Source organism: Salvia splendens, chromosome 13 (genome assembly GCF_004379255.2).
Source record: "Salvia splendens isolate huo1 chromosome 13, SspV2, whole genome shotgun sequence".
NCBI lineage: Eukaryota > Viridiplantae > Streptophyta > Magnoliopsida > Lamiales > Lamiaceae > Salvia > Salvia splendens.
In genome coordinates, this window is record NC_056044.1 from 21290792 (window position 1) to 21315580 (window position 24789).

Sequence of the window (24789 nt, forward strand, 5' to 3'; positions counted from 1 at the left end):
GGCCGCTCGTGTACGACCCCCTCCACGCCACAGGGCAATTCTTCCATTGCCAGTGCATGCAGTCGACGCTGCCGAGCATCCCGGGGAATCCGTGCACTTCTTCGTGAAGGTGGAACAGAAACGGGCAATCTGTCGTGCTTGGCCTCCGGAGAAATTCGTCGGTGAAGGCTGCCCGGACGCCTTTGTAGAATTGGATCAAGCACATTCTCCCAGTGCTTTCTCCAATGTGGAGGTATTCGTCGAACACATCCGCCGTTTGTCCAGTCGCAAGCTGACAGATTGCTGCAATACATTTCTGCAGCGTCGTGTGGCTGGGACGGCCGACGGCGTCGAACCTTCCTTGGAAGAACTCTTCCCGGACTGCCAATGTATTAGTGATGTGGAGAAATAGCGGTTTCCGCATGCGGAAACGGCGACGGAAGTAGGTATCTCCCCAAACCGGGTTATCGCAGAAGTAGTCGCGTACTAACCTTGCGGCAGCTTCCTCCCGGTTACGATGGATGTAAGTCCGAGAGCGTCTTTGGGGCGGCGCGGCTTCCTCCGCCTCCCGGCATCGATCTTCTTTAAGTGATTCTTCCATTATTCGACGCATTTGTTCATATGGATCCATTAGATCGATTAACTTTGGGGGAAGAATAAAAGAGTTGATTTGAAATTAAAATTGGAGTGGAAAGAGAGATGATTTGAGAAGAATAGATGTGTGTTTGTGTGTAAAATGAGGATGAAATATGAGTATTTATAGAGCAAAAAAATAAAAAAAAATTGGGAAAACGGTCGAAAAACGGTAATATTACCGTTTTTGAATTTTAATTTTTTTATTAAATAAATCATTAAAAAAATGATTTATTGCGTCAGCGTGACGAAACTCACTCGCGGGCCGACGAGTGGCGTCACGCATCGCGCGCGCGTGGCGAGACAGCTTGCGGGCTGTCTCGGCGAGCCGGGCGTCTCGGCGGGCTGGGGACGAGACGGGACGCTGCAACGCGTCCCGCGCCCGTCTCTACGGGATTCGAGCCACCCGCGTAACGCGTTTCGGGTGGCCTAAAAGTTTTAAAGACCAAGAATCTAGGAAAAATAATGATAATCTAGAATAACAGAATTGGGTAGAATCTTGTAAACTTTTTCTTACTAAACTTACGTATGCAGCTACTTCTTTTGGGAAAGATTAAGTTTCCTTTTTCTCGTTGCACGATTAGACAAAATCTTGAAATGAGGAAAAAGCAAAAACAAAAAAAATATAGAGAAAATTTAACTTAGAAAAGACTAAAGATTGATAATAAACGTCCTTGAAAAGCCAATAACTTTTTCAGAAAAAAAGAAGGAAAAAGAAAATGAGCATTCCCATACATATAATGTATATTTATATTATTTTTTTACACAATTAAGTAAAATTATGAAATTATTTAATAAAAGTATATCTAGTTGTTATACTACATAAAAACCAAAAGCTCTAATCCAAATGAGTCCACATGTTCCAAAATGAACTCATCGTATATCCTAATTAATCGTGATCACATTATTGTCAAGTGTATTTTATCAATTTTCATGTTCATCCAATTAAAAATGTAGTGATGCTAAACAATCACCTTGTGGACAACCACACAAGGGTATAAAAGTAAAATTGGGTGTTAATTATATAATAAAATATTAATTATTGTTAGTGGATAAATTAAAAAGACTTTATTATCCTTTCAGCCTATTTTCGATTTTTTGTAACCTGCATTCATCATCTTCTCATTTTTAAATTTGAATTAAAGTAACATGCATTAATTACATTTTATAGTTCCCAAATAAGTAAAAAATCAATACACAAATCTTGAATATAAGTATTGTAGAAACAACCGTATGACAAATCTTTAATTTACAATAATCTGAAATAATATTGCTATTACTCCCATAGCAACCACCATATAGCAATATTCTGAAATAATATTTGCTATACTACTACTAGAAGTTAAAATATTCATATACTAGAGAATTTCATAAAGTTTAGCCGATTTTTTTAGAGAAAATATTCATATACTAATAATAACTTTTATAACTCATCTCATCACAAAAATATGAAATAAGATGTCGATAATTTCCATAGCTCATTTCATCACAAAAATAATTTCCATGACTTAAACCAGTAATTTCTTGATTCTTAACTTTTGCAACGTTACAATCAAACCTCGATGTAAAAAATAATCACACGATTTTAACTCATCTATATAATATTTTAAATATATATTAAATAATATTTTCTTCATAAATATTATAGTTTTTAGATCGATTCATTTTAATATGCAACAATATATTATCAAATAATTATTAAAGTTATAAATTGCTAAATCAACCATATATACTTAATTATTATTAGTCTCTTCCAATTAATTTAATCATACAATAATGTTATAAGTCAAAAGGTGGGATGAAAATAAATCACTGGTTGAATTTTGCAATATTAGTTCTCGAGCACATTAAAAAATCATATAACCAAATTACTAGACCTATCAATTTTGCACCATTAGATCTCAATCAAGATTATTATAGTACTATTTATGTTACAAAACCAAATGATTAGACAAGATTAATTCACTAATTGATCTGTTTATTTTACAACACTAAATGTCAAGTCTCAACCATGTTATAAGTAAGAACTATTTAATCACACACTATGTTAGAGTATTGCTTTTATAGAAAAATGGTTCAATGAAAATAATTCATTATTTGGTATATTTAAATTTTATGATATTAATTTGAACTCAAGTAAATTAAAAAATATATATTCAATCAAACAATAATGCCATAAGTCAAAAAGACTGGATGAGAATAAATCACTAGTTGAATTTTGAAATATTATATCTCGAGCACATTAACAAATCATTTAATCAAATCACTAATTGATCTATCTATTTTGCAACATTAGATCTAAACAAAGACTAAAATGTCATAAGTATTTTTTCTCACAAACCAAATAATTAGATGACAATAATTCAGTAATTAATCTATTTGTTTTACAACATTAAAAATCTCAAGCACATTAAAAATTATTTGATCAAACATTAATGTCATAGAATTACTTATACAAATAAAATACGTACGTAGTTAAATAAGAATAACTCAATGCTTGATTTATTTATTTTTCTGACATAATATATAACCCAAATAAATTTTAAAAATATTTAATCAAACATTAATTCACTGCAATTGCTCCAATAAGTCAAAAGGTTGGATGAAAATAAATCCCTAGCACATTAACAAAACATTTGATTAAATCATTAATAAATCTATCTATTTTGCAAAGTATGTATAGATACTTACCTTAGTAGTACTACTATTATCCACTAATCGACAATAATCATGTATATTTTCTTTTGTACTCGACATCTTGACTTAAAATTTTTGAAAGGTAATTAAAATTAGGGAGTGTATGATATAGTTGAAAAAATATTGTAAATAGTGATTTACATTCAATTATTTTATTATTAGACAATCTTATAATTATAAATTATAAAGTCAACAACATATATATATAATTAATTAATTTATTAATATTACTATTCAACTAATTTATTAAAATTGTCGAGTAACATCTTGTGTACTCGACATATTGAGTCAAAATTACGGAATATAATTACTTCATACTATATATTTATTAGTTAATAATAATATATTAAAAATAGTCCTTCACATCCAACTATTTTATTAGTATTAGTTGTTAAAATTATAAAATCAACCACATTTATATATATCTAAGTTATTAGTTACGTACATCTTCCGACTATTTGATTTTTATTAAGTGATTTCCTTATCTACAACTGTATATGTTTACTTGAAAATAACAAATCATAATTAATCAGATACATGATAGTATAAAAAAATAAATTGTGAATAATTATTTGTATCCAATTATTTAATTATAAAGTAATTTTAAAAATCACAAATATAAAATTGACCACTTGTAAACATACTTAAGGAAGAGATAATGATTAATACTCTAAAAATACTCATCTCTAAAAGTAAATTAAAATTTTTAAAAAATTCGCATAATATATTTTTGGATAATTAATGAAAAAAGAACGAACTAAAGAATTAAAAATAATAAAAAAATAAAAAATAACAAAAATAAAAAATAACACAAAAGAAAAATACTTAATCATTATAACTATATTATCTAATTCACATTTCAATAAATAAAATACTTAATTATTTTTTTATTATTTTTCATAGGCTAAGATAAAGGATTTTATTGTTACTGCATTAATGATTTATACCTCACTGAAATTTAGTTTAAAATATATTACTTCTTAATAAAGTTGTAAATTTTTTCAAAATTAAATACTATCATAATTAATTTATAATTTAAAGTAATGATATTTACTTAATAGCTAGTGTAAAAACTAGTGTAAACAAATTATAGACTAAGATACGCTAGTCATTAGATTATATCCTAATGATATAACTAAATTAAAGAGTAGTATTATGCAAAAAAAAATCAAAATTAATTTTTCACTGGGAATAAATATGGGCGTAACTATTTGTGTGGAGAAGGAAATGGGAGAGTGGGATAAAATGAAAAAAACAATGTAATGGGAGAGAGAGAATAAATATTGATAGTTGAGTTGGGAATGTAGAAATAATTATGGGTAGTTGCAATTTTGGAGATAAGGAAATGAGGGAAAACTGAATAAACCAGGAAGTGGGAATGTAGAAATAATTATGAGTAGTTGCAATTTTGGAGAGAAGGAAATGAGGGAAAACTGAATAAACCAGGAAGTGGGAGAGAGGGAAAAATAAAAAAATTAGGCGCCACTTAGAGCATCCATAATAGGGGTGGCGCGTCGGCCGCCTCAGAGACGCCACAGCCGCGGCGAACTATAGTGGAGAAAGCGTCCGCCCCAGCGTGGACGGATGGGAGGGGGCGGAAGGGTCATTGCCGAGTATTCGGCGAGGACGCGGCGGTCTACTGTGCGGCGCTTCTGCCGCGGCAGCGGACAATTTTTTTTGTTTTTTTTAAAAATTTATTTAATTACCTATAAATACACCTCATTCCCCACATTATTTTCACATCATTCCAACTCTTTGTTCATACTTTGTCTCCTTAAAATTTGTAGATTCCATTACTTTTAAAAAATGGATGATTTGCGGAATGACGCGTGGGATTCTCTGATTCAAAAGGTGCAGAGGGAAGCCGACGAGGAGGATGCGGCGCTGGCGGTGGAATTGGCGGAGGCGGCGCTCCCTCGTGCGATTCATCATCGTCGGACAATCCCACAAGACCATAGAGGAGCGCACCAGCGGCTGATGGCAGACTACTTTGGCGATAACCCCCGTTACCCACCAGAGATTTTTCGTCTGCGTTTCAGAATGTCGCAACAGCTCTTCACCCATATAGCGACGACATTGGCGGCGCAGTACAGGTGCTTCACCCTCCGGAGTGATTGCACTGGCCGGATCGGGCTGTCTTCTTTTCAGAAATGCACCGCTGCAATTAGGCAGCTTGCATATGCCGGACCGACTGATATGTTCGACGAATACCTACATATGGGTGAGACGACTAGCTTAGAGGTGCTCCGGCAGTTTTGTAAGGGCATCCGGGAAATCTTTGGTCCGGAGTTCCTACGAAAGCCAACCTCTGATGAGTGCCAGAGACTGCTAGATATGCACGGTTCGGTGCACGGTTTCCCATGGATGATAAGCCGCATCGATTGCATGCATTGGGAGTGGAAAAACTGTCCGGTGGCGTGGAAAGGCCAGTTCACTACGGGTTTCAAAAGCAAACATCCATCTATGATTCTGGAAGCCGTTGCTCACTACCGTTTGCGGATCTGGCATGCGTATTTCGGTGTTGCAGGTTCGAACAACGACATCAACGTTCTACAGACTTCGCCTCTCTTCAATGATGAGTGCCGGGGGGAGGGTCCAAAAATCAGATTCGTAGCCAACGGAACGCAGTACCACATGGGATACTATTTGGGAGATGGGATATACCCTCGTTGGCCCGTATTCGTCAAGACAGTTCGCCCACCGGTTGGACCGAAGAAACAATATTTTGCGCGAAAATAAGAGGCTGCTAGGAAGGATGTTGAGCAAGCTTTTGGTGTGCTCCAAGCGCGATGTGCCATTATACAGTGCCCGACACGAGTTTGGCACGAAGATGATGTCGCGAATATTATGTTAGCATGTATCATATTGCACAATATGATAATAGAAGATGAAGGATTTACTGCAGAGCGTTGGGCACCAGAAGATGGTGCAAGTACAAGTCACGGTGTTGCCTCTGCGCTGATACAAATGGGTGTACCACGTAGTAATGAATATCTGCTCCAACGTTTCACTGATATGCGCAGGAGCACAACACATACCCAACTCCAAGCCGATTTGATTGAAGAGGTCTGGGCACGTAGGGGAGTGGGCGCAGTGTGATTTTCCATAGATGAAATTTTCGTTGTATAATTTTCCCCTTACTTTAATACGACAAAAATTTAGTTTTCAATTTTAATTTATTTAATTAGCCATTTTTTTTCTAATTATGTATAGTCCGATAATTTTAATATTCATTGAATTTAAATATATAAAGAATAAAATAAAGTGAAATGTGGCAAAAAAAAAGTGTCCACTATTGCTGTGGAAACTTTTTTTGTGGTTGTGGACCAAAAAGTGGCGGGCAGGTGGAAGTGTCCACACTATTGTGGATACTCTTAAGGGGAGGGAAAGAAGGGGTGGATTTTTAGTATAAAGGACAGAAAAGTAACTTAAGTTGTTATTAAACTGGAAGTAATAAATATATCGATTTTTTTTGCTATTAAACCAGATTATGGTTGTCCATAATGTAGTCACCTAGTTTTTCCCTTAAAAAATAACAACGTTAATGTAGAAATAAAACAACTATGAGGATACAAGATGAAGATCTGGATTCATGTTCTCGAAAAAGAAAATTTAATGAGATTTATTGATGAATTTAGCTCATAAAATCTAATAATACGTTGCAATAAATGTCAAAGGAACCTCTTAAAACAAAAGTTGACAAAGCAAGAAAATATGAAAAAAGTAGCAAAATTTATGGTTTCATCAATTGAGTGGTTGTTAGCTAACTATGAAGGCTATCCCATAAAGAAATTAGACCCCACGTTTTTTTTGTCTGATCAAGATTTATGGGAGGAAATGTTTTAGTTTACGGTCTAATCTTTGGCTCAAAAATTTCATTAAGGCCATCCACAATAGAAATAGCCCAGCAATAGCTCAGCCATAGCCTAGCCACTGCCACATCATCAGCACTAAAAATCCTTCTGCCACATCATCAAAACAAGCAAATAGCCCAGCAATAGCCCAGCCATTGCCTAGCCACATACTATCCACATCATTATTAACAAATATATACAAAATGCAATAATTAACAATAACGCAATATACGAAATTTAATTTACGAGACATATACGGGAAAATTCACTAATATTAATAAAATTTAAAAAGTACATAATTAAAAAAAATTACATAATTAAAAAAAATTACATTAATTAAATTTACAAATGAAAATTTAAAATAACATTACAACTTAAAGTTAAAAAATAAAAAAAAGACATAATTAAAATCTTAAAAAAATAAAAATGACATAATTTAAAATACAATTTTATAGAAAATCCTTGAATGAGATTGTCTCACATCGAAAGTGGAACATAAAACATTCAAGGATATCTCTCTATAAAAGAGAAACATCCTTGAATGAGATTGTCCCACATCGAAAGTGGAACATAAAACATTCAAGGATATCTCTCTATAAAAGAGAAACATCCTTGAATGAGTTTGTCCCACATCGAAAGTGGAACATAAAACATTCAAGGATATCTCTCTATAAAAGAGAAACATCCTTGAATGAGTTTGTCCCACATCGAAAGTGGAACATAAAACATTCAAGGATATCTCTCTATAAAAGAGAAACATCTTTGAATGAGATTGTCCCACATCGAAAGTGGAGCATAAAACATTCAAGGATATCTCTCTATAAAAGAGAAACATCCTTGAATGAGTTTGTCCCACATCGAAAGTGGAACATAAAACATTCAAGGATATCTCTCTATAAAAGAGAAACATCCTTGAATGAGATTGTCCCACATCGAAAGTGGAACATAAAACATTCAAGGATTTCTCTCTATAAAAGAGAAACATCCTTGAATGAGATTGTCCCACATCGAAAGTGGAACATAAAACATTCAAGGATATCTCTCTATAAAAGAGAAACATCCTTGAATGAGTTTGTCCCACATCGAAAGTGGAACATAAAACATTCAAGGATATCTCTCTATAAAAGAGAAACATCCTTGAATGAGTTTGTCCCACATCGAAAGTGGAACATAAAACATTCAAGGATATCTCTCTATAAAAGAGAAACATCCTTGAATGAGATTGTCCCACATCGAAAGTGGAACATAAAACATTCAAGGATTTCTCTCTATAAAAGAGAAACATCCTTGAATGAGATTGTCCCACATCGAAAGTGGAACATAAAACATTCAAGGATATCTCTCTATAAAAGAGAAACATCCTTGAATGAGATTGTCCCACATCGAAAGTGGAACATAAAACATTCAAGGATATCTCTCTATAAAAGAGAAACATCCTTGAATGAGTTTGTCCCACATCGAAAGTGGAACATAAAACATTCAAGGATATCTCTCTATAAAAGAGAAACATCCTTGAATGAGTTTGTCCCACATCGAAAGTGGAACATAAAACATTCAAGGATATCTCTCTATAAAAGAGAAACATCTTTGAATGAGATTGTCCCACATCGAAAGTGGAGCATAAAACATTCAAGGATATCTCTCTATAAAAGAGAAACATCCTTGAATGAGATTGTCCCACATCGAAAGTGGAACATAAAACATTCAAGGATATCTCTCTATAAAAGAGAAACATCCTTGAATGAGATTGTCCCACATCGAAAGTGGAACATAAAACATTCAAGGATTTCTCTCTATAAAAGAGAAACATCCTTGAATGAGATTGTCCCACATCGAAAGTGGAACATAAAACATTCAAGGATATCTCTCTATAAAAGAGAAACATCCTTGAATGAGATTGTCCCACATCGAAAGTGGAACATAAAACATTCAAGGATATCTCTCTATAAAAGAGAAACATCCTTGAATGAGTTTGTCCCACATCGAAAGTGGAACATAAAACATTCAAGGATATCTCTCTATAAAAGAGAAACATCCTTGAATGAGTTTGTCCCACATCGAAAGTGGAACATAAAACATTCATGGATGTCTCTATAAAATAGAGGCAACCAAGAATGAGTTTGTCCCACATCGAAAGTGGAACATAAAACATTCAAGGATGTCTCTATAAAAGAGAGACAACCAAGAATGAGTTTCATAAATTCACAAGCCCATTAAATATATATGGGCTATTACGAATTTCTAGTATAAATTTATTTATAAAAATTGATTTTTATATATAGAAAACAATTTTTATAAATAAATAATATTTTTTTATATTTGATTTTTTTTTAAAAATTCGAATTTAAAAAAAAAATCGCGCTGGGCGATCCGGGCGCTGCAATAGCGCCGAGCGGATCGCCCAGCGCCACGAAACCGCCCAGCGCTGCGCGGTTTCTCTCTCCAATCGTCTGCTGGGCGGCTGCAATAGACCGCCCAGCGAACCGCCCAGCGCCGGCGCTCGGCTGGGCGGTCGCTGGGCGCCTATTGTGGATGGTCTAATGGTCCGATCTTTGTACTTTGAGAATTATCGGATTGAATGTACAATTTTCCATCCACTCATTTGATAGTGATTTAGTCCAAAAAAAAGAGAAAAAAGGTTAATAGAATCTTGAAATATGCATTAAATATAGTATACAAACTGAAAATGAAAACAATATTTTGAAAGTATAAGTATGCAGATGTGCAGTGCTGAAAGTGTAAGTGCTAAATATATAGTTCACTCTTTTTATTATTGTAAATGATTTAATTTTTTAATTTGGGTTTGCTATTTTAGAACTTTAGAAATAAATTTTCAATTCTCAAAGTAGTACTACATCTTTAAAGATAGATTATACTATCTTCATCTATAAAAAATAATTTCAATTATGGATGACAAAAATTTAATTTAAAATTAATAAAGTAATATAGAGATAAAAAGTGGTTTAAAGGATTGTATACACTACAAACTTTATTGTGCAAAGGAGCGTTGCAGATGTTCTATTCCAATATCATCAACCCATTTCTATTAATCAAGAACAAAACTCCACTAACAGCTTGGATTTAAATTGCATTAAACAATATATTTCTTTTCTGCCTAATTTGTTGACTATGCTATGCGGCCCTTTAATTTTTTAAATATTTTCCTAATCTACGGATGATTAATTAATTAATTATATCTAAAACATATGCAACTCGCTATGGGTTGCATTGCCGGTATTAATTCTTGTAATAGCCAATTAAAGATTGGATAATATAATGAGAAAAAATAAGCAATACATAATGTTAAGACCTTAAGCTAATAAACAAAATGTTTTGAATCATTATCATAAAATGTTCATATATTTAGTACTACCAAAATACTACTTAGATTTTAATATTTACATGTTTAATTGAGACTGTGTAATTTATTATTAGATCAAAATTACTTTGATTGTTCTGTCACTTTTAATAAACAAATGTATAATGTTAAGCATTTGAAACTATTAAACCTAATGTTTTCAACTAAAATTAAAATATGTTTAAGATCTATAATAGTCTTAATTTATTAAGCAGCACTAGACTAATAAATGTAAATCTATTTGGTCTTCATCTTGGTAGCCCGACAAAGTGTTTAACACAAATCACTAAACTATGACTAATGCTAATCGCAACTTTATATAAGAGTATTAAAATAATAATTAGAACAATCAACACTCTGTAATTTCACCATCACATGCGGAATAATTAAATATTTTTAATTTATTCACTTGAGATTCAGACCACATTCAGACATGGAAGTGGTTGCTTGTTTTTCTTTCAAATGTGGTGGTGTTATATTTGGCTTGTTGTGTAATGATTTGGAGTATATATTTGTGCTCATTATTTGATCAATGAAACTGGTTTAATTACTTTGTATAGAAACAATGCACTCACAAGATGCTCGTTTATAGTAGACTAAAGTCCCAATTTCATCCTTAACATATTGCGTTTTTTTTATTTTGGTCCAAAACATTATCTTTTGAATTATTCGGTCCCTCACATTTGAAATTGGATCACATTTGGTCCATTTTGGACGGTTCCGTCAAATTTTTTACGATTTTAATTACCGGGTCACTAATCCGTCACTAATCCGTCACTAACTGGGAGAAACTGATCCGTCACTAATCCGTCACTACGTACACATGCATAAAATTAGTATTTGTAGGTGGCGTTCGGTTGCCATGACTAATATCGTGAGACTATCCATCTAGAATTAAGTTGTGAGATTATTTTAGTTGAAGGAGGAGGCTATGACTAATTATCATGAGACTATCCATCTAGAATTAGGTTGAAGGGTTCAATCTTATGAACCAAACATGATACATATTTAATCATGAGATTTAATCTTGTCAACCGAACACCCTTGTAAAGTATATAAATATAGGTATTTACTTTATTAGACTTTATAATTAAATGAAAGTGTATGTAATTGTGTACTTATAGAAAAGAGCCAAATTTTATTAGGCTACATATAGAAACATGTAAATACGTGTCCGTCGATTTTCAACAATAAAATGTAGAAGTACTACTTTTTGGCACAACTTAATATTCTATATTTTAGTTAGTTAATATATTACTATTTAATTATCATTATTCTAATAATAGTACTTTCATGCCTCAATTTCCTCCTAATTTATGTAATTTACACGTAAATGACTAAAATGATAATTATTGACGGATTTGTGACGGATTTGTGACGGGTCAGTTTCTCCCAGTTAGTGACGGATTAGTGACGGATTTATGACCCGGTAATTAAAACCGACAAAAATTTGACGGAACCGTCCAAAATGGACCAAATGTGATCCGATTTCAAATGTGAGGGACCAAATAATTCAAAAGATAATGTTTTAGACCAAAATAAAAAAGGACCAAATTTGGACTTTAGTCTTTATAGTAATACAAAATTTGTAGTAGATGTAATTCTTTGAAGGAATATATATACTTGTCGATGAATATTTATCTGTAGCAGTATAACGTGCGTGTCATTTTGTTGATCAGTAGAGAGTGTCGGTGCTAAGGCCATCCACAACGCTGTTCCTATACCGTTCCTATACCGTTCCTTAAACCACTATTTGAGGGCCCCACTGTACTTTTTTACTCCATTCCTTAACTAAGGAACGGAACCTGCAACCCTCCGTTCCTTAACCGTTCCTTAACCGTTCCTTAAATTACTATTCATTCTATTTCAATTTTTATTTTTATTTCCAACTAAATTAAATTAAATAAACACACTACAAACATACTTTATTAAAAAACAAACATACTTTATTAAAAAACACACAATATTAAAAAAATTACAACTTAAACTTAAAAAAATTAAAAAAACACACAATTCAAATCCTAAAAAAATAAAAAACACACAATAAAAAACACACAATTAAACGTGGGAAAATAAAAAAACTACTCCGCCGGCGAATCATCCTCCGGAGGCGGTCGAGGTTTAGGGGGAGGGGGAAGACCAAGTAGTCCTGCCATATGCACAATTCCGTTCCACCAGGCCGTGAATTGGGCGTACGAGAAGCGGGAAGTGTCCGCCATTGTGGCGGTTATGTACGCCACCATAAGTGTGTTCGAGCCTCCTTGTGAGCCCGATCCCGAGGCCGACTGGCTTGATTCTCCTCGGCCCTTCCTCGCTCTAGCCGCTTTCGCCGCCTTCGTCCCTTGCGGACGACGGCGCCCACGGCTAGATCCCTCGTACTCGGCGGCCGTAACCCCAACCTCCTGCGTGCCACGATCACTGGGCGCATCGGTGTCACCAGACGAGTACTGGCCGCTCGTCGTGTGCTTCGTCCGCTTTGAGGTTGATCCCGAGCTGGAGCGGACACCACCGGCCCACCTTTCCTCGTCCTTGACGAGCTGCCAAATATCAACATATTTGAACTGTACACCGGTGTCCTGGTGGAAGGCGCGCATAGCCGCCCTCAGTATGTCGGCGCCCGAAGCTCCGCTTTGGTAGTGCGCCGCTTCGGAGGAGTAGATCCCGCAGAATTTTTTGACCTGTAAATCGACTCGGCCAAAGTGAGCACGAAGCATTGTATATTTGCGCTTCCGGGCCCCTTTCGGCTTAGTCTCGTGGTAGACATCACGGACCTTTTCCCAGAAGCACTTGGCGGCTTGTTGGTTGCCGACGATGGGATCATATGAGACGGTGAGCCAGGCGGTGTACACCGCCTTTGTTTCTTCGTTGGTGTAGGGATGCCGGCCCAGATCCTCCGGCTCCTCCTCCTCATCCTCCTCGGGTGCCTCAGACGCAGCCCTGTAGCTTCCACCGCCTCGGCCTCCTCCCTGAGTGGGTTCAACGGGGATATCCTCCCGAATCTGGGACAAACCCTGGGAAAGCCGCGAGCCGGAGCCTCGAGCGTAGGCATCCACATCGAAAGTGGGTGGTTGGTACCCACCCGGCGTCGCCGACCCCTGCGTGCCCGGCGTCGATGACCCAGAACCACCAAGTGTGTTGTACATGGTCTCCCAATCGCCGAACGCGTTGAGATCCCACCCTCCGGCGCCGCCACCACCGTAATTGCCGTCGCCGGACATTTTTTGAAGAGATAGAATATGAAAATTGGAGAGAAATTGATGTTGATGTAGGAAGAATAGATGTGTAGTTGTGTATAAAATGAATGAATTAGGTGTATTTATAGAATAAGAAAATAAAAATAAAAATTAAAAAAATTAAGAAAAAGTTAAAAAAACGGTAATGTTACCGTTTAAAATTTTTTTTTTTTTTTTTTAAAATTCGATTTTTATAAAAAAAAAATAATTATTGCGTCATTGCTGACGTGTCCCACTCGCGGGCCGGCGAGTGGGAAGCACGCACGCACGGGGATCGGCCACGTCGCCCAGGCGCGTGGCGGCTTGTTCCGTGCCGCGTTACGTGCCGTCGGCACCCGGCACGGAATGGGAACGGGACGGGAGCGGAATGCAGCGCCGCAACGCGTTCCGCGGCGAAACCGTTCCGGCGGAACGGCACGCGGAACGGTTTCGGCACGCGTTGCGGGTGCTCTAAGTACGTGCTCACTTATAAAGAACTCAAGTTACTGCTACTATTTTTAGTGACATTCCAAAGCTGGCCACGTAAATATATTTTAATCTATTAATTTTATAGGTTTGGATCATGCTATAGCAATTCCAATTTCCAAGTTAATAGTAACATTAAGTTTAGCTTGGCCTTTTTAGAACAATTTTGAATAAGTGAGTGTGCTTAATATTCAATGACCTACTAAATTGTGGTCACGTTAAATTAATGAAATGATTGTAGTATAGTAGTATGTTTTTTCTTTAAAAGAAAAAGAATAACTTTTGTTAATCTATTTTTGGATGGAAGGAAATTACTATTTTAATAAATTTAACGTCAAGATTTAGGAATAATGAAAAAACATAGTAGTAGTAATTAATTTCGGACCATGTAAAGTTGGAGTTATCATTCAACTTTATCTCCATTTAACCACCGCCATCATCACAGTCTCATGCAGATTTTACTATTTTTATGTACTGTTAAACATCCTAGATTCACTGTTATTTTACGAAACTAATCTCCAATAATTACTAATTAAATAAAAAAATCCAAAAGTACAAAACATGAAATTGAATTATACTCCATATAGCGTGATTCAATTTCCGAAATAGCATAGTACCTAACTTGATTTTTCTCATCAGCAGTTTGATCATTTTTATTTTATTAATTTGTGCTATATGCAGTTATGAACCACAAGTCTACAACATGTTACACACAATATTGTTTCAGATATTTCTCACATCTCCATCAATCCACATCACTTATTTCATTTATATTCAAAATTTGATAAACATCCGAAAATTCAAATTTTCCAATGTTTCTTTTCATCTGTAATTTATCATCATGTGATGTATATACATAAAGCAAATACGAACACAATAATATCACAATGAATACAGAATCATGACGCTCGTAACTCACAAAATAATTGCAATATATATACTCAAATTTAATAAACGCAAACAACATTAGTCAATTCCGCCCATCATTATCTTAATAATGACAACTATAGTCTATTACTATTAGCCTATAAACTGTCACTCCACTACCACTGCTTCACCTTCTTCCCCTTAATTCTCACACACTCAGTGTGCAGAAATGTGAAAATTTCACACACTCACACACCCAACCAAAGCTAAAAAAATCACCACAAAATGCCCACCGCCGCCGCCACCCTCCTCCTCCTCCTCCTCCTATCCTTCACCCTCCGCCCCTTATCCTCAACCCTCACTCCCCAGCCCCGCCGCATTCTCCACCAACCCCTCCTCCCCGAAGACTCCCCCCCATCGCCGCCCCCCGCCCCCTCTCCCCCAAAATACCCCTTCACCGCTTCTGCCCCCTTTTTCCAATCCTACCCCACCCCCCCTCCGCCACCTTCCCCGGCCTCCTTCGCCTCATTCCCCGCCAACATCTCCTCCCTCACCGTCTCCGCCCCCTCCAAACCTAACTCCACTTCCTCCAAGCTCATCATCGCCGCCGTCTCCTCCGTCGTCGCCGCCATCGCCGTCGTCTCCCTCGCCGTCTTCCTCCACCTCCGCCATCGCACTTCCTCCCCTCGATCGCCTCACTTCGATCAATCAAAACCTCCGAATTCCGATACTAGCAGCGTGGTTTCGTTCAATCAGGCTCAGGCTCCCAATCGCCGCCATATTCCAAAGCTTCACCGGCCTTCGCAATCCAGCGCTGAGTTCCTCTACCTCGGCACTTTAGTCAATTCACACGCCCCCGCCCCCGCCGCTGCGACTACAGCTAATTACAGTAATGCTGCTGATTCGCGGAAATTTGACTCGCCGGAGCTCCGCCCGCTGCCGCCGCTGAGCATGCGACCGGTCAACAGTGCTGAAGTTATTTCGAGTAAGGATGATGAGAGCGAGGAGTTTTACTCTCCTAAAGGCTCCATTAATGGCTCGATCGGCAACGGATCAGCTTCTAGGAGAACTTTCGCCGCCGTGGAAGAGGAGAATTTCAATGGCTCCACTTCGAATTCTTCCTCTACTTACTCTTCTTCTCTCCCTGGATCGGGCTCTCCGGCGCCGTCTGCGTCGTTCTCCCTTTCTCCTGCGAATACTCAGATTCCGACCAATTCGATCCCTAAATCGCCGGATTTAACCGAGATTCAAACTGTTGCACACTGGCCTCCGCAAATGCCGTCGCCGCCGGAGGCGCGGGGTTCGGTGATTCAGGAATCTGCATCGCCGATCTCATCTTCTCCGAGTGCTTCGAGTGTTTTAGATCAGAAACCGGAGTCTCCAGCTAGAATCAATAGCTCTAATCCAGCACCGTCGGAAACAAGAGATTTAGACCCTCAGTCATCTCCGTCGCCGGCTACTTCATCCTCACCGGAGCCATCGCCGAGGAATTCTAATGCTTGGGATCGAAGTGTTGAATCTCCGGCGAGAAGTAACAGCGCAATAGAAATTGCGACGCAGTTGCCACTGAGTTCATCGCCGAGGAATTCGAATGTTTCGGATCAAAATTTGGAATCTCCAGTGAGAGATAACAGTCTTCTCGAGCATACTTTTCCAACTCCACCAGAAATACGAGGTTTAACGGTTCCAGATTCTGCATCGCCGTTGACGTTGAATTCATTATCACTAGAAAGATGCCCGACAATGAGTGCGGAATCATCGCCGATAAACTCAAATGTTTCAGATCAGTTTGAGGAATCGTCGGCGACGGAATCTGCATCTGAGGCTACACCGATTTTCAACGTTTGGTATTGGAATGAGGACTCTCCGGTGAGAAACGCGGCTGAAATGATATCCGAATCAGCACTGCCTTTGCCCTCAATTTCACTCACACCAGAAAATTGCTTGATGAGAAGCGAGGAATCATCTCCGAGGAATTCGGATGCTTCCGATCAAATAGAATCTCCGTTGAGAATCAGCAGTTCCGAACTGCACAACTCAACTGCAATTCCAACAGAGATGGCAGCTTTAGTGTTGCCGGAATCTACATCGCCGTTGGCTGAGGATTCAAATTTGAGCAGTGAGGAATCATCGCCTAGGATTTCAAATATTAGCAATCAGAACGTGGAACCTCTAGTTGGAATCACCAGTCCTGCAATGCACAACTCCAATGCAATTCCGGCATCACCAGAGATAGAAGCTTTGGTATTGCCGGAATCTGCGTCGTCATTGGCCTTCATACCACCATCTCCGGCGAGATATTTGAGTAGTGATGAATCATCGCCGAGGAATTCAAATGTCTCTGATCCAATGGGAATCAGCAGCCCTAAAAACCACATTTCCGGCGAAATCCCGACATCTTCACCGGCTATGGAAGATGTAATGTTGCCAGAATCTCCATCGCATTCACCATCAGAAAATCATTCAGGGGAAAATGATGACACGTCGCCTAGAATCTCAAAGGCATCCGATCAAGATGTTGAATCTCCGGTGGCTTCTCCGGCAAGAATCAGCAGTCCCGAGGTTCATGATCTGCCGCCATTATCGCAGGAGATACACCAGAAAGAAAGTGAAGAAACACTTCCAACCACATTGAAGGATTTTGGTCGGAATATGGAGTCTTCACCACAATACATCCCTGATGTCCTTCCATCTGCTCCGCCCCCAGTGCTGCCAGCTTTAGCCATCCCTCCACCTCCACCTCCTCCTCCGCCCCTGCCTCAGAGCAAAGCATGGCTAAGCCCAACAACCCCAACCCCGGTAGCAGCCAAGAATCCTCTTCATCCACCCGCCTTGATCAATCCACTACAACCAATCGGCTTTGAAGCTTCCACGTCGATATCTCCGATGCAGCTTCCCTCCGATAACGACGAAGATGAATTGAATCCCAAGCCAAAATTGAAGGCATTGCATTGGGATAAAGTGAGAGCTAGTTCTGATAGGGAGATGGTGTGGGATCATCTTAAATGCAGCTCATTCAAGTACAATTCCTCTCAATAATTTCCTGCTAGGAGTACTTTATATGTTGACTGCGGTGTTCTCATTGAATTCATTTGCAGATTGAACGAGGAGATGATCGAGACGTTGTTTGTTGTCAACACTCCGAAGCCAAATCCAAATCCAAATCCAAGCGAAGCAAGCAGGTGGCAAGTTCTCCCCCCTCCGGGCCATGACAGTGGCGACAAGGTTCTTGACCCGAAGAAATCGCAAAACATTGCCATCTTGTTGAAGGCACTCCATGTCACTGTTGATGAAGTTTGCGAAGGCCTTTTGGAAGGTATTCTATAACATTTCGTTCGCTTTAACTTTGATGAGAATTTTGTGGTACATTACATATACATTCAAGAATTGCTTGTTTGGGCTTGAAACACAGGCAATGCTGAGATTCTCGGGGCCGAACTTCTTGAGAGTCTGTTGAAGATGGCTCCGAGCAAGGAGGAGGAGCGTAAGCTGAGAGAATACAAAGATGAGTCCCCGATTAAGCTTGGGCCTGCGGAGAGGTTCTTGAAGGCAGTTGTCGACATACCTCACGCTTTCAGAAGAGTAGAAGCGTTGCTCTATGCTTCCAACTTCGAATCCGAGGTTGACTACCTGATAAAGTCATTTGCGACTTTGGAGGTATATATATTATTTCATTTAAATCACATTAACATGAGCTTTTGATTTCCTATTTCAAGTTCATATAATGTATAAAATTGATGATTCAGGCCGCCTGCGAGGAGCTTAGGACGAGTCGGATGTTCCTGAAGCTTCTGGAAGCAGTGCTGAAGACGGGGAACCGGATGAACGTGGGAACAAACCGTGGTGATGCTCATGCTTTCAAGCTCGACACTCTCCTCAAGCTCGTGGATGTCAAGGGGGCAGACGGGAAGACCACACTCCTGCATTTTGTTGTGCAGGAGATCATAAGGAGCGAGGGCGCCCGTCTCTCTGGTGAGGTGGTGGTGGAGGAATTGTCGGCAAGCAGTGACGCCAAGTGCAGGAAGCTCGGCCTCCAAGTCGTGTCAGCGCTCGGTTCGGAGCTCTCCAGCGTGAAGAAAGCCGCTGTGATGGACGCGGAAGTGCTCAGCACCTACGTCGCCAAGCTTGCAAAAGGGATGAGAAATGTCAAGGAGATTCTTGAATTGGATGAAAGCGGAAATAGATTTGCAGAATCCATGAATGGCTTCGCCAAGAATGCAGAAGAGGAGATTTGCAGGATTCAAGCACAGGAGAGCTTAGCACTTTCTTTGGTGAAGGAGATAACTGAGTACTTCCATGGGAACTCGGCGATGGAGGAGCCTCACCCGTTCCGGATCTTCATGGTGGTCCGGGACTTCCTCACGGTGCTGGACCGCGTGTGCAAGGAAGTTGGGATGATCAACGAGCGAACCATCATAAGCTCAGCCCACAGGTTCCCGGTCCCAGTTAACCCGATGCTGCAGCAGGCGACAGGGACGTTTCAGAGGCGGCAGCACACCTCTTTGGATGATGAGAACCCTCCCCTCAATGTGTAGGCGAGTCTTGTGTTGGGTTTGTGGCTGTAGAGATGGTTATCCGTGGGCATGTTTGATGTGTTAAATTCATAGATATGTGATATTATGTAGCAATAACAGATATAAATTAATGAAATGAAAAAAATATTTATTTTTCCACGATAACATACAAGTCACGAGCAGCTAAATAAGTTTGTCATTACTGAATAATTTCTACAATTTCGTCAAAAAGGATCTACAAAGCCTACATTCTCTCTTCCAACTCCCCTTCTCTTTATAAGCAATGATCAAATAGTTTATGCAGACCTACAAAGAAACAGCACTTTTTCGAGCAATGTTTCTGCGCGCTTCCTCCTCCGTAGCAGGCACAACCTTCCTGATCGTGTGCCCGTTATTTCTTGCCTTCACCTCAGGCCGAACGGTGAAGGTGAAGTACAGCGTATTCGACACCTGCAACTGCAAACCAAATCAGCACCTCTAAGCAGTTCTCCACAAAATCACACACACCATTTCTCATTCAATGGATTCAATCTAACATACATGACTCCAACAAATTGATAATAATTTCCAAGATCATAAAGCGTTAGTGCCAGTAAATCCACAAACTATAACCAAATTTTAGTTTTTAACCAACTTTGATTTTTTGGTCAAAAATCAAAATACATCAACTTTTAATTTTTTTGGAATTTGGCATGAGCCTAAATTTTGTAGGCCACTAATTCGGTTGTCTGGAGGCCGTTTTGGAATCCATAGATACAGTTGGACATATCTCGAAGATACCTTTCGATTTTGGGTAAAGTTTGTGTATTTACATGCAATTGCAAATTACTATATGAATTAACATGTTATAAATTCCTGCAAATATAGTTTTCAGCTGAAACATACCTCACTAGATCTCAGTTCGGGTCTCATGACATGTGCAACGACTTCAACGTGGATTAGAGGTCGGTCTGAATTCTCAGCTTCCGTGTACAAAACACATGATTTGAAACGAAGGAAATCTCCAACGTCCACCTGCATTACCAACAAAGCAATTAACTTTTCAAGAAAACAAATCGAAGGTAGCACAAAGCAAGCAAAGAAACAAGAAAAGTAAGAGCTAACTTTTAAAGAACATTGCAGCCATTTCTGGGAGGTTAAGGGTTAGTAATTTTATCTTGCTACGGATATCACGTTGTGGACATCTGGTAAGGTGTGGCAGGAAACAGAAGACTTTGAATTCTAAATAAAATTTAGACGGAGTTCATCTCGAGACACTCACTGGTTTCAGAAAATCGACGTGATCAGCTTCTGTGAAAGATGGCATTATGCCTGCGAAGGCATACGCTGTAGAGAAAGCCAATTCAAACGCTCTGTGCATAAGAAACCCTCCAAATATACGGCCGTGAATGTTTCTCTGCTGAGGTTGACAGATCAATGAGTTCTCAAGGCAAGTGTATTTGAGAAGGATGCTGTCTCTATCCGCCAAGGCCGGCATGTCACAGAATATTCTTCCCTCGGCTAGTAAAGCTTCAAATTTGTTCATCTCCCCGTTCTCCATCTCACTCTCCTCGTCTCGAAGTTTCCTCTTTCTCACTTTACTTTTTGCTTCTGCTTCTTTATGGAGCAGCTTCTCCCGTTCGGTTTCTGGGACGAGGCGGTTCACCTGAGCAGCTCTCCCCGTCTTGTAGTCACGAGCCACGAAGACGAAGTTGGCAGTTAGAGCGGTTGGGTCAGAAGGATCTGCTGTCTCTGCAGAGCAAAAAAGAATTGGTTTGACTACAAGAAGAGGTGGAATCTGTGGGCTCGAGATATTACCAGGAGTGGTCTGAGTAACATCGAGCTGAATCTTGATAGATGAATGACCAACCCAAGTAACAGCACCGCCTATTCTGAGATCAGCATTGACACTGATTGGCTTCTTTAGCAGAATTTTGTAAACAGCAGTCACAAGGTATAGTGGTCGAGTTGTGCTATCATCATCTGAACAGTGCTAATAATCAGCAAAGACGAAAAAGAAATATTACAACAAGAAACAGCACAAGTTCCAGCAAGTTGGCATTGCAAAGTAGATACTGAGAGAACCAAGATCAGGCAAGAACACAGAGAAGCTAGTCATACACACAAAAACGCACACACATACATACACTTCAAACCCTGCAAGCTTTCTACTTGCATTGCAACGTAGCTACTGATAAAACCAAAATTGTGCAAGAACAGAGGGAAGGAAGAATCAAACGCATACACATTCAGATTTCTGCAAGCCTTCTGCTGGCATTGCAACCTGATAAAAAACCAAAATTGTGCAACAACAGGGGGAAGATTATCACACGCACACGCACAAAAACTTCAAATCCAGCAAGCTATCTGTTGGCGCTGTAAAGTAGCTACTGATAAAGTCATAAGATAGCATGAACACAGGGAAGATAATCATTCACACCAACACTAAGACTACTCAAATCCTGCAAGGTTCTGGCATTGCAAATTAGGCACTGATAAAATCATAATCATGCGAGAAGACGGGGACGATAATGACAGACGCCAGTTATTCACTCACAAACACACAGAAGCAACTAATACACCACAAAATCACAGGTTGAAATCCTCACATTCACAATCTGTCAGTCCTCACACACATGGCTCATCTTCTTCAGCAATGCTCAAGAATTCAACCAAAAAAACAATACCCTAACATCATTATAAGCTACGCACAACAAACACATCAAATTGCTACACAAATACACAGCTCAATCTACAAAAAAACAGCGTAAAAACATTAAAAATGGAATCTTGGAAAAAAGTGTACCTTGACCGAAATGGTGCCAGCGAGAGCATCAAGGTCTTCAAGCAATTTCCCAATTCTGACCTCATTCCAAGCATCCCTATACTGCTCCCTCAAAATGTAATCGGTAGAGAAGTTGTACAAAATGGACATTCTACTCTGCGATGGGGTTCTGGTGAGAAACTCTGTTTGGGGAGGCAAGAAGCCTCTCGAAAATGCTGGATTTAGTCTCCCAGAGCGCGATTGTCATCGGAGAGTGGTACATTCCAGGCCACAAATTCAAGGGTTTCTTAACTGAAGAATTGGGGACATTTTTCTTGGTTGAATCATCGAATTGGGAATTGAGAGTAGAGAAAATGGGGATTGGATTTGAGGAGGGAGAGGAATCGGCCTCCATTGAACTCAAATTTGAGCGGCTATGCTACCAGATTTTGTCAATAACCTCATTCAATGATGCTAATTAAAAATTTAATCTTTTTTTTTTTACAATTGTCAATTTAATCCTAACACCGATTTCATCATTCAATTAAGATTGATCCATTTACCAAACTGTTATATATACTAATGTAGAAAAACTCTATTTCCTGTTTGATAGCTACGAAATTCTACTAAATCCAATCCTTGTAGTATATGATAGAATTCAGTGGGGTGAAATTCTACTAAATTCAATCCTTGAATTCAGTCGGGTTTCACACGAAGATCGACTACAATCGGTGAAGACAGTTGTTGGGTTGCTCTCCTTTAATTGAAGTCAACAGTTGCAACTCAAACTCAATATAGCTATCCCTACTTTTACCCTTAGATTTCTTTGTTCAACTATTGTGACTATTAATCTTAAAACAAAAGTTATAAATAGACATCAACTATCCATTTTGTAAATGCATCCCACTCACCCAATGGCGGATCCTAAACCCTAAACCCGTGGGTCTAATATAACAATAACATAGTAATAAATATAATATGTGTAAATAATTATATAAAATTAAAAATTATTATATTTTAAGTCGTCATTTGTATATACATTGCCAATTCAAAATTCTTCACACCAAATATTTCACACGTAATAGTTTTAAAAAATGATTAAATAAAATATAAATATAATGAAATTGTAGTTGATAAAACGAAAATTATAAAAATAATTAGGCTTACTTAATCCACAAAATGAGCCAACCTATTTAATTAATTGCTACTAACATTTAGGTGGCCCAACAAATAAGAATAAAATGGGCCCAAAAATTTCAATCATAAGGGAACCATCGTGTTTTTCATCTTCCAACATCTTATTCCCTAAAATTTCTGCAACCTCTCCTCTATATCTCTCCTTTATTTTTATTAGTATTGTTCCTTTGTCCTCTTATTACTTGGAAAAGGTAGAAGGATTCTGGAGTTGAAGCTGTCGTGGGGTCGGAGGCGCAACTGCACTGTGTCAAAGGAAAAAGATGATGTTTTCAGGCAGTGCTCGGTGGACTGCCGGTGGGGTCGGCCTACCCCACGCGACCCACCGGGATCTGCTGTTGCACATGCCACACTCAAAGCCAAATTCATAGCTCTTCCTACACTTATATTTTCTCTCTCTAATCTCTACTTATTACTTTGAGTTTATAATCCTTGTAGAGAATTTGTCATAGGGCTACTTGTATTGTTAGTTTGGAGAAAATATTTTGTACTCCTGTCAATCAGCTCCAGTGCTTCCGAAGCTTCACGTAGACACGCTTGAACGTCCCTATTAGTCGACCATCGTTAAACTTCACGGTGACCCGCTCCCAGAACACTTTACTAGCCTGCTGGTTGCCGATGATAGGGTCCTTAGAGATGTCGATGAAGTTCTTGGCCAGAAAAAAGGTCTCCTCGGGGCTGTACTTCTTTGGCCCGCTTTCATGATTAGCTACCGCAACCTTGCCCTTCCGTACACGTTGGGCGACGGGCTCCATCTCACTGATGTCGTACTCATCAGTACTAGCCGGCGAGGGCAAGTCTATCGGGACAGTGGTGGACCCCATTACCGGACTAGGAGCAACGTGTTGCTAGGGCGATGCCTGTAAGTATCAATTGTTAGACGCGCCGAATTCCTCCATCTGTCGTTGGTCATTGTTAAACCACTCCATACTAGAGGAATTGATATGAATATAAAGGAAAGAGAAATTGGTGTGATAGGAATGAAAATGCTGTGAGTTTAAATAGGCCAAAAATATTTTTTATACAAATTTTTTTTGGGAGTGGGGTCTGGCCCCCCGTGCGCCCACAACGTCGAGACAAGCCGCAACCGGGCGCGACCTTTGTGCTAACAACGCCGGGATGGGCCACATCTGGGCGCGGCCTGGGCCTCTCCACTATCCCCAAGCGCAGTTGAGGATGCACCTCCCCCCACCTCCAATATGCGCGGACTCGAGACGAAACCCAGGTGAGGTCCAACCCCTCTTTTTACCCG

The 24789-nt window shown here is 39.0% G+C and overlaps 1 protein-coding gene and 1 pseudogene across 1 annotated transcript; one reads left to right on the top strand and one right to left on the bottom strand.

The window, feature by feature from the left end:
- Positions 1-15280: 15280 nt before the first annotated feature.
- On the top strand, positions 15281-19765 carry LOC121760289 (formin-like protein 1). The gene is made up of 4 exons (XM_042155945.1): positions 15281-18106; positions 18185-18402; positions 18499-18743; positions 18833-19765. Exons 1-4 carry the CDS (start codon positions 15372-15374, stop codon positions 19619-19621), a joined length of 3987 nt encoding a protein of 1328 aa, XP_042011879.1. The 5' UTR covers positions 15281-15371; the 3' UTR covers positions 19622-19765.
- On the bottom strand, positions 19704-22836 carry LOC121760290 (annotated as a pseudogene).
- Positions 22837-24789: the final 1953 nt, after the last annotated feature.

Coding starts and splice junctions, on each gene's coding strand:
- LOC121760289 (XM_042155945.1), top strand. CDS start 15,372: ATGCCCACCGCCGCCGCCACCCTCCTCCTCCTCCTCCTCCTATCCTTC. Junction 18,107..18,184: donor CTTAAATGCAGCTCATTCAA/GTACAATTCCTC, acceptor ATTCATTTGCAG/ATTGAACGAGGAGATGATCG. Junction 18,744..18,832: donor AGTCATTTGCGACTTTGGAG/GTATATATATTA, acceptor TTGATGATTCAG/GCCGCCTGCGAGGAGCTTAG.